The sequence below is a fragment of the Rattus norvegicus genome, chromosome 8, assembly GCF_036323735.1.
Source record: "Rattus norvegicus strain BN/NHsdMcwi chromosome 8, GRCr8, whole genome shotgun sequence".
Lineage (NCBI taxonomy): Eukaryota > Metazoa > Chordata > Mammalia > Rodentia > Muridae > Rattus > Rattus norvegicus.
This window is the reverse complement of record NC_086026.1, coordinates 13974533-13986095: the sequence shown is the minus strand read 5'-3', so window position 1 is coordinate 13986095 and position 11563 is coordinate 13974533. Positions and strand designations below refer to the sequence as shown.

Below are 11563 nucleotides of genomic sequence, written 5' to 3'. Positions count from 1 at the left end.
ATGGTTGTGAAGTGCCTGCTGCTGAAGCTTACATATGGTCAGGAGGCAGAGAAACACAAATGTTCATTTTCATATATTTTTGTTCTGCACAAAACATAAATTCTCTCTTCCTTAATTTTATATATGATATTCAGATCAAAGGAAAAGTAAGCTCTGGATTTCTAGTGGACTTTACTAATAACTGTATCTAGGACTTTTTAATGTAGGTCTCTTTGTCTTGAGCTATCTCTGTAGTGTGTGAGAGATTTTCTGTTCATTTACCTGAACATGTTTTTATCTCACTTTTAGTTTTGAAGGATGCTTTCATTGGGCACAGAACTCAGAGCTGACCCTTTCTTTTCCTTTCATAGCTGTACAATTCATCCCTGCATTGAAGTCCTCTCTAGGTCTGGTCAAAACCCAGGCCATTCATATTAATGCTACACTGGAGAGAACAAGTCATTTTTGTATTTTTTTCAAGATTTTTCTGTCATCGATATTTAACAGTTAGACTATGATATGCCTAAGAATTATACTCCCAATGTTTATCTTTTTGAAGTCAGCTGGATGTCTATAAACCAATATATTTAATCTATCATCATCTTTACAAATTCTGTTCTATTTTCTTTCCCACTTCTTTGTGAGACTATATGTCTACTACATTTTTGCAGCAGTGCTGAATGGTGCTTAAAGATCTGTTTACTTACTGTTTTTTATTCTCTGCACTTTGCATTTTACAGAGGAATGCAGATTTAGTTAATCATTTAATTTACATGGCTTTTTTTATGCTTGCTGTTAAATTTATACCATAAATTTTTATTATTTGAAATTCTACATCTCAATGTGATTGTATTCATTTTTATGTCAGTGCATAATTTTAATGAGGTAGTTTGCATAAGAATGGTCTCTGGAGGCTCACATATTTGAATACTCACAAGGACATAGCACTAATTGGGAAAGATTCAAAGGTGTGGCTTTGTTGGAGGAAGTGTGTCACTGAGAGTGGACTTTGAGCGTTCGCTCTCTTCTCTCTCTGCTTGGAGACCAGGATGCTTCAGCTACTTCTCCAGCACCAAGTCTGCAGGCCACCATGCTCCCTGTCGTGATGCTAAGGAGCTAAGTCTCTGAAGCAGTAAGCCAGCCCCACTCAAATGCTTTCTCTTATACAAGTTGCCTTGACCATGATCTTCACATCAATAGAACTGCAACTAAGACAATTTCAGATTCTCTACTGAGATTTTCTATTAATTTTGAAAGTACTTTTTACCCTTAATTTGAATTGTTTTATTTTCTCTAATTCAGTTAAAGAAGTAGAGGGATGGGAAAGTTCAGCATGAATTATTCTGTTTACATATGGATCAACATAGCCTTAAAGTAGCTTCACTGGTTACATTTAGAATGAGCCTAAAACATTGCATCTCAGAATCAGCATGAATTATTCTGTTTACATAGTAAATACTTTAATGAGTCAAGAGAGCATCTTTGTAACTTGTATATGTACACACACAAAAGATCCTCATTGTGTGAGACTCACATCCATGCTCCATTCTGAGACTAGAGAAGTACTTCTTTAGGAGTGAGTTATTGCTCCTGCTCAACTCCTCTGAAAATCACACAAAAGAAAAAGCACAGATTTATAATGTGAAGCTGACCCAAAGTTCATTATATCCCCATAATAAAATCTATTGTGGTTATTTCAGTACTGCTTTAAAATTAATAATTACTAACTAACTTATTTTCAGCATGCCAGACCCCACCTCTCTTATTGCAGGGAACAACTGAAATAAACCTTTCAACAGTTGTTTTCTACTGTTCTTAGAGCACCCCACTCCCACTGGGTGTGTGTGTGTGTGTGTGTGTGTGTGTGTGTGTGTGTGTGTGTGTGTGTGAGAGAGAGAGAGAGAGAGAGAGAGAGAGAGAGAGAGAGAGAGAGAGACTAGGATTAGCTAAGGATGTGAATGAGCTTATACAGATTTGGGGACTCTCTCTTTGGAGGATTCCTCCTTGCCATGACATGTTCACAGATTTCTAACCCCTCAGCCACTCTACACCTTTGTCCTGAACATCTAATCACCAACACTATGGCTTTCTTCTTGTTTCTAGCTGCTCTTTGCCTTTTGGCTCAGACCATTTTCTTGCAGAAAAGTCTGCACTGGGGCATCCCTTATCCAATGACAGTTTCCTTCTTGAAGGGTCATTTCTGCTTTTCATGTTACTGTCTAGTTCTTGAGTTGAGCTATTCTTTCACTCCTAGAACCAGACAGTTCTAGAGATAATTTCTAATTTCACTGTTAATCTTAGTCAGAGTTCCTATTTCTATGATAAAATACCATGACTAAAGTGTTTATTTCCACTTACATGTCCTGATCAGAGTCCTTCACGAAGGGAAGTCAGGGAGGTCTTCAAGGCAGGAACTAAATCAGAGTCTGTGGAGGGGTGCTGCTTAGTGATTTCCTCCTCATGTTTTGTTCAGCCTACTTTCTCATAGCACCAGGACACCTGCCCAGTGATGATTACCCCACCCCCCACACACACACAGTGGTCTGGGCCTTCACACATCAATTACTAATAAAAAAAATTGACGAAGTTAATTATAGGTTATCTTAATTCTATTGCTGTGAAGAGACACCAGGACCATTGCAACTCTTAAAACAAAACATTACAAAACATTTAACTGGGGCTGACTTACTTCAGAGGTTTAGCCCATTATCATCATAGCAGGAAACATGGCAGCACACAGGCAGACATGGTGCTAGAGAAGTACCTGAGAGTTCTGTACCTGGATGGCAGGCAGCAGGAAGAGAGAGTAACACTGGGCCTGGCTTGAGCATCTGAAACCTAAAGCCCTCATCTAGTAACACACTTTCTTCAGCAAGTCCACTTCTCTAATAATGTCACTCAGTATGAGTCTCTGGGAGCCATTTTCATTCACGCCATTACATAGGCCAAGCTTAAGAAGGCATTTTCACCCTTTCCGCTCGGCCGTTCTCCTGTACAGGAGGCAGCCATGGCGCCCAGCCGGAATGGCATGATCCTGAAGCCCCACTTCCACAAGGACTGGCAGCAGCGAGTGGACACGTGGTTCAACCAGCCGGCCCGCAAGATCCGCAGACGCAAGGCCCGGCAGGCGAAAGCGCGCCGCATCGCCCCTCGCCCCGCGTCCGGTCCCATCAGGCCCATCGTGAGGTGCCCTACAGTTAGATACCACACCAAGGTCCGGGCTGGCAGGGGCTTCAGCCTGGAGGAGCTCAGGGTGGCTGGTATCCACAAGAAAATGGCACGCACCATCGGCATCTCCGTGGACCCAAGGAGGCGAAACAAATCCACGGAGTCACTGCAGGCCAACGTGCAGCGCCTGAAGGAGTACCGCTCCAAGCTCATACTTTTCCCCAGGAAGCCTTCTGCTCCGAAGAAGGGAGACAGTTCTGCTGAAGAACTTAAATTGGCCACGCAGCTAACAGGACCTGTGATGCCCATCCGGAATGTGTACAAAAAGGAGAAGGCCAGAGCCATCACGGAAGAGGAGAAGAACTTTAAGGCTTTCGCCAGCCTTCGCATGGCCCGAGCCAATTGCCCGGCTCTTCGGCATCCGAGCAAAGAGGGCGAAAGAAGCCGCAGAGCAAGACGTTGAGAAGAAGAAATAATGCGCGGCTGGAGAGTTGTAATAAATTTTCCATAAAGCAAAAAAAAAAAAAAAAAAAAAAGACGGCATTTTCACACTTCCCAAATGACTCTAGCTGTGTCTAGTAGACATAAAACTAACCAACACACCCTAGGAATTTAGGTCCAACCTAAAAGGTAAATTAAAATGCACACAATCAAGAATTTTTTATTGATTAGATTATAAGTTGTCATTCTGGTAAAATATGTCCTGTGTTTTAGTAGACCCTGACTGAAGTTCTGCATAGAATATTAATTGTACTGAAGTATAAAAAGTAGAAAATATGGATCAACATAGCCTTAAAGTAGCTTCACTGGTTACATTTAGAATGAGCCTAAAACATTGCATCTCAGAATCAGCATGAATTATTCTGTTTACATAGTAAATACTTTAATGAGTCAAGAGAGCATCTTTGTAACTTGTATATGTACACACACAAAAGATCCTCATTGTGTGAGACTCACATCCATGCTCCATTCTGAGACTAGAGAAGTACTTCTTTAGGAGTGAGTTATTGCTCCTGCTCAAACTGTGGAATAGAGAAGGTCTCCTGGGTGAGGCACTGCAAGACATGGTCCAGCTGGCAGAAGAGAAGTAATTGGGGAAAGAAATTATAGTTCAGTGACAAGCAGACATCTTTGGGCCCTGGCTGTTTTCTTCTTATTAGGTTGTCTGAAGTTACTTTCCTGAAAATACAGGCTCCATGTGGCTTGCTCTGGAGCTCAGAGGGACCTCTAACAAATCTAGCCATGAACCATACTTAATCTTATTGCAGAAAAATAAAAGGGTAAAGGTTAGAGAAAAGAAAAGGAGTGACTCCTCTTTGTAATGAGGAAACCGTCAACCTCTGTCTGCCTGGGGCTGGGGGAAGGCACTTAAAAATCACCAGGCTGCATTCCATTTTTCCTGTTGTTAAACATTTTCATTGCTCCCCCACCCTCACTATACAAGAAAACCTCACTACCGAAAACACAAGAAAGTCCGAACAAATTTTTAAATGACCCAAAACCTCACCCTCAACAAGAGGCATACCAGTACTTTACTAAATAAATCAAGATACACAAGCAAAAGCCCCATTTACCTCTTCACCACAGTGAACCTCTACTATGCTAATTTGGGTGAGAATGTGTTTTAAGGTAAACCAATCCTCCAGCAATGAGTATTCTTGAGTTCATTTATGAGATAGTTTCCTTTTTAAGTGATGTTAAGTTGAGTAGCCTCACTTGTGGTGTTCTTTTGCATTATTTTTATAAATTCCTAAAAGTGAAATTGTTGAATCAAAACATATAGACACACGTAAGGCTTTCCATAAATAACTACAAAAAACCACCCAGGTATACTATATGATTATTTACTCTCACTCTAATAGAAGGCCCTTCTACAACCCTGCTACACACAGCTAAAAACTTAGGAACACACACTGGCAAGAACAAATAGGCTGCCTGCCTGCCCAAAGAAATCCCCTACAAAGACCCACCCTGCTGCCACCCACTCCTTCCTGCCTCAATGTCAACTCCTGTTGTCATGTCACCCCCTCAACTTGGGTAGATATCTGCTCCTCAGGTTCAGGCCATACCACTTAGCCCATGCCAGATGCCAGAACTCTAGCCCCTAACTACAGTGGAGACTCACGAATGAACCAGAGACCACACCAGCAACCAGAGCTCCAGATAAGCAGCCCACTCACAGACCCCTCCACTCTCTCAGTGGCCCACCCTTTGCAGATTATCCCAAATACTGTCTTCCCATAGGTGGAGGTGTTCCACCCCCCAACTCAGATGGAGACCCCTGGCTCTACCAAAGGCCACTCTAGCTGACAGCCAACCAATCCCCAACTTGAATGGAGACTCGTGCTGTAACAGGGACCAGCCAAATGCTAGAACTCCAGGACACAAAGACCAGAAGGCTGAAGAGGAAACAGAAGCACCCCATAAAGAATCATACACACCAGTGAGAATGGCTAAGATCAAAAACTCAGGGGACAACAGATGCTGGCGAGGATGTGGAGAAAGAGGAACACTCCTCCATTGTTGGTGGGATTGCAAACTGGTAAAACCATTCTGGAAATCAGTCTGGAGGATCCTCAGAAAATTGGACATTGAACTGCCTGAGGATCCAGCTATACCTCTCTTGGGCATATACCCAAAAGATGCCCCAACATATAAAAAAGACACGTGCTCCACTATGTTCATTGCAGCCTTATTTATAATAGCCAGAAGCTGGAAAGAACCCAGATGCCCTTCAACAGAGGAATGGATACAGAAAATGTGGTACATCTACACAATGGAATATTACTCAGCTATCAAAAACAACGACTTTATGAAATTCGTAGGCAAATGGCTGTAACTGGAAAATATCATCCTGAGTGAGCTAACCCAAACACAGAAAGACATACATGGTATGCACTCACTGATAAGTGGCTATTAGCCCAAATACTTGAATTACCCTAAATGCCTAGAACAAATGAAACTCAAGACAGATGATCAAAATGTGAATGGTTCACTCCTTCTTTAAAAGGGGAACAAGAATACCCTTGGCAGGGAAGAGAGCGGCAAAGATTAAAACAGAGACTGAAGGAACACCCATTCAGAGCCTGCCCCACATGTGGCCCATACATGTACAGCCACCCAATTAGACAAGATTGATGAAGCAAAGAAGTGCAGACCGACAGGAGCCAGATGTAGATCGCTCCTGAGAGACACAGCCAGAATACAGCAAATACAGAGGCGAATACCAGCAGCAAACCACTGAACTGAGAATAGGACCCCCGTTGAAGGAATCAGAGAAAGAACTGGAAGAGCTTGAAGGGGCTCGAGACCCCATATGTACAACAATGCCAAGCAACCAGAGCTTCCAGGGACTAAGCCACTACCTAAAGACTATACATGGACTGACCCCGGACTCTGACCTCATAGGTAGCAATGAATATCCTAGTAAGAGCACCAGTGGAAGGGGAAGCCCTGGGTCCTGCCAAGACTGAACCCCCAGTGAACTAGACTGTTGGGGGGAGGGGGACAATGGGGGGAGGGTGGGGAGGGGAACACCGATAAGAAAGGGGAGGGGGGAGGGGGATGTTTGCCCGGAAACTGGGAAAGGGAATAACACTCGAAATGTATATAAGAAATACTCAAGTTAATAAAAAAAAAAAAAGAATCATACAACAAAGACAAACTCAGAAAGCAGCACCTAGACTTATAATCACCCAGACCCAGATGCTTAGACATCACTTTAAAAGCACCATCAACAATATCTAGGGCTACATGTCCTCACTGGAATCCATCTATCTTATAACAGTAAACCCTGAAAATTTTCAACACAGCTGAAGCACAGGAGGAAATACCTGAAAACCAAATTTCCAAACTTATGAAGATGATAGAGGTCATTAAAGAGGAAATGAATGAATCTATTAAGGTACTTAAGGAAAGACAAATGGAAAATTGGGGAAAATCAATAAATCCCTTAAGGAAATCAAGAACACCAAGAAAAACAAATATTTGAAGGAAACAAATAAACTGTTTAAGACCTAAGAAATGGAAATAAAAGCAATAAAGAAAGCAAAAGCTGGAGGAATTCCGGAAAAGGTACTCAAACAGGAACCACAGACACAAGCATCACCAACAGATTATAAGAGATGAAGGATAAAATCTCAGGTATTGAAGATACAATAGAAGAAATAGATACATCTGTCAGAGAAAATATTAAATTTAAAAGTTTCATGTCATAAAACACTCAGGAAATCTGAAACACTGTGAAAAGACCAAACCTAAAAATAATAAGAATAGAAGAAAGAGGACAATTTCAGCTCAAAGTCCCTGAAAATATTTTAACAAGATCATAGAAGAAAATTTTCTAATGTAGAGAAGGGCATGCCTATAAAAGCAAAATAATATACAGAATACCAAATACATTGAACCAGAAAATAAAGCCACTTTGCTACATAATAATTAAAACAATAAACACAGAGAACAGAGAAAGAATATTAGAAGCTGCAAGGGAAAAAAGACTAAGTGACATATAAAGGCAGATCTATTTAAACTATACTTCTCAATGGAGGCTCTATAAGTAAGAAGGGACAGGGCAGTCTTGTAGACTCTTAGATCTTACTATACCCAGCAAAACTTTCAATTACCATAGATGGATAAAACAGATATTCCATGATAAAGTCAAATTCAAACAATATCTATCTATAAACCTAACCCCACAGAAGTATTATAATAGACAGAAATTTCCAACCCATGGAGGGTTAACTATAACCATAAAATCACAATAAATAAATAATCTCAGACCAAAACCAAAAGAAGTAAAGCACACACAAACATACCAACATTAGCAATAACAGCAAACTAACAGAAATAAAAAAATCATTGGTCATTAAGATCTCTCAATATCAGTGGATTCAATTCCCCAATAAAAAAACACAGGTTAACAGAATGGAGGCAAAAACAGGATCTATAGCACACAAAAACACACCTCAGCATTAACTCAGAGTAAATGATTGGAAACGTTTTTAAGCAAATGGACTTAAGAAGCAAGCTGGTATAGCCATTCTAATACCTAAAAAATTGACTCTATCCCAAATTAATTAAAAGAGATGGAAAAGGATATTTTATATTTTTCAAAGTTTCAATCTGTGCACCAAGCACAAGGGCACCCACATTTGTAAAAATAAACATTACTAAAGCTTCAATCATACACTAATAGTGGGATACTTCAGTACCCAACTCTAACCAATGGACAGGTTATTCTAAACAGGGAAATACTGGAGCTAACAAATGTTATGAACCAAATGGACCTAAAAGATATTACATAATATAATATGCCTTCTTCTCATGGAACCTTCTCCAAAATTGACCACATACTGGGTAACAAACCAAGTCTCAACAGATAGAAGAAAATTGAAATAACCCCCTATCTGACCACTACTGATTAATGCTGGATTTTAACAACAGAAACAACAGAAGGCCTACTAACTCATGGAAGCTGAACAACTCTACTGAATGGCTCTCTACTGGCTTAGGGAAAAAATAAAGAAATAAAAGACTTCCTAAAATTCAGTTAAAATGAATGTACAATCTACCCAAACTTAAGGAACACAATGAAAGAAGAAATTTTATAGCACTGTATGCCTACATGAAGAAATCAGAGATCTCATTCTAGTACCTTAACAGTGCACTTGAAAGCTCTAAAACAAAATAAGCAAGCATACCCAAGAGTAGACAACAGAAAATAATCAAACCGAGAGCTGAAATTAATAAAATAGAAACAAAGAGGACAATATAAAAATATCAATGAGATAGAGTTGGTTCTTGGAGAAAATCAACAAGAGAGACAAACCTCATGCAAACTAAATAAAAGACAAGGAGAGACTATCAAAATTAACAAAATTAGAAACAAAAAACGGGAAATATGACAATAGACACCAAGGAAATCCAAAGTCTCGTTAGGTCAAACTTTTAAAAACCTGTACATCCCCAGATGGGAAAATCTAAAAGAAATGGGTAATTTTCTAGATACATTTCTCTCACCAAAGTTAATCAAGATTAAATAAATGATTAAAATTAACATACCAGAATTCTACCAAACTTTCAAAGAAGAGCTAATATCTATACTCCTCTAATTATTTCACACACACACACACACACACACACACACACACACACACACACCCCAGAAGGAACATTGCCAAATTCATTTTATAAGACCACAGTCACTCTCATATCTGAACCGCACAAAAATTAAACAACTAAAGACTAATACAGAGCAATTTCCTCCATGAATATAGATGATAAAATACAAACCAAGTACAGGAACCCAACAAAAAGATCATCTACCACGATCAAGTTGGTTTTATCCCAGAGATACAGGAATGGTTTAACATACAAAAGTCTTTTAATGTATTCCACCAGATAAACAAATGGAAAGAAAACACACACACACACACACACACACAATCATCTCATTATATGCTGAGAAAGCCTTTGACAAAATTCAAAAGTTAAAAGTTTTACAAGATTAGGGATTTAAGAAACATACCTAAGAATAATAAAAGCAATTTAAAGCAAGCCAATAGCAAACATCAACTTAAATGGAAAGAAATTTAAAGCAATTCCACTAAAATCAAGAACAAGTCCGTTTACTCTCTCCATATCTATTCAATACAGTACTTGAAGTTCTAGCAAGATCAGTAAGACAATGTAAGAAGACAATTGGATACAAATTGTAAAAGTAGAAGTCAAAGTACTGCTATCTGCAGATGATATGATAGTACAGATAAGCTATCTAAAAAAATTCCACCACAGAGGTCTGACAATTGATAAACACCTTCAGGAAAGTGGCCTATATAAGATTAACTCAAATAAATTTTTAGACCGCAAACTGCAAAATCAGGAAAGCAACACTCTTATCAGTAGCCCCAAACAGTATTTAAAAAACTTGAAGTAATTCCAACCAATAAAGTGAAAGACACATAATAACTTCAAGTCTTTGAAGAAAGAAATTAAAGATATAAGAGGATGGAAAGATCTCCAATGCTCATGGATCGGTAGGATAAATGCAAACTTAGTAAAAATAGCCAACATAACAAAAGCAAGCTACAGATTCAATGCAATTCCCATCAAAATTCCACATTTCTTTAGGGACCTTGAAAAAACAATATTCAATTTCATGTGGAAATAACAAACACCCAAAATACCTAAACACAACCCTGTACAATAAAAGAACTTCCAGAGGTATCACCATCTCTACATGTGATATTGGCATAAAAATAAATAGGTGGATTGAATTGAAGACACAGACATAAATCCACACACCTGTGAACACCCTATTTTTAATAAAGAAGGCAAAAGTGTATAACGAAAAAAAATGGAATCTTCCACAAATGGTGCTGGTTTAACTGAATGTCTGCATTTAGAAGAATGCAAATATCTATCTCACTGCATAAAACTCAAGTCCAAGTGGATCAAAGACCTCAACATAAAACCAGATACATTGAACCTGATAGAGGAGAAAGTAGGAAATAGTCTTGAATGCATTGGCACAGGAGACAACTTTCTGACTAGAACACCAATAGCAAAAGCACTAAGATTAATAATTAATAAATAGGACCTCATGAAACTGAATGGCTTTTGTTAGACAAAAGACAGTAATAAGACAAAATGGCACTCCCTACAGAATAGTAAAAGATTTTTCAACAAGTCCACATTTTGGCCAATAGAAGGCCAATTTCCAAATTATATAAAGAATTCAAGAAATTAGACATCAAAAATTAAGTAATCTAATTTAAAAATGAGGTACAGATCTAAACACAGAATTCTCAACAGAGGAAACTCACATGGCTGAGAAACACTTAAAGAAATGCTCAATATCCCATCAGGGAAATACAATGATTTTGAGGTTCTATCTTATACATTTAAGAAAGAATAGCTAGAATCAACAAAACACAAGTGACAGTTAATGCTGGCAAGGATGTGGAGCAATAGGAACACTCCTCCATTCCTGATGAGAGTACTAATTTGTATAGCTACTGTGGAAATCAATGTGGCATTTTCTCAGAAAATTGGGAATAGATATGCCTCAAAACTCAGATATACCTACCACTCTTGGGCATATACCCATCCTACCACAAGGTCACTTGCTCAACTATGTTCACAGCAGCTTCATTCATAATACATAAAAACTGGAAACAATCTAGATGCTCTTCAAAAGAAGAATGGACAAACAAAATGTGGGGCAGCTACACAATGAGGAATACTACAGCTCCTAGAAAAACAATAACAAAATGAAATTTGCAGGCAAATGGATGCAACTGGAAAAAACATTCTGTGTGAGCTAACCCAGACCCAGAAAGACACACATAGTATGTACTAACTTATGAATATTAGCTGTTAAGTAAAGGATAATCATGCAACAATCCACAGACCCAGA

At 38.9% G+C, this 11563-nt stretch overlaps 1 protein-coding gene across 1 annotated transcript; it reads left to right on the top strand.

The window, feature by feature from the left end:
- Positions 1-2944: 2944 nt before the first annotated feature.
- On the top strand, positions 2945-3620 carry LOC100359922 (60S ribosomal protein L13-like). Its single transcript, XM_039082224.2, has one exon. The coding sequence runs from the start codon at positions 2987-2989 to the stop codon at positions 3608-3610; it is 624 nt and encodes a 207-aa protein (XP_038938152.1). The 5' UTR covers positions 2945-2986; the 3' UTR covers positions 3611-3620.
- The last annotated feature ends 7943 nt before the right edge of the window (positions 3621-11563 follow it).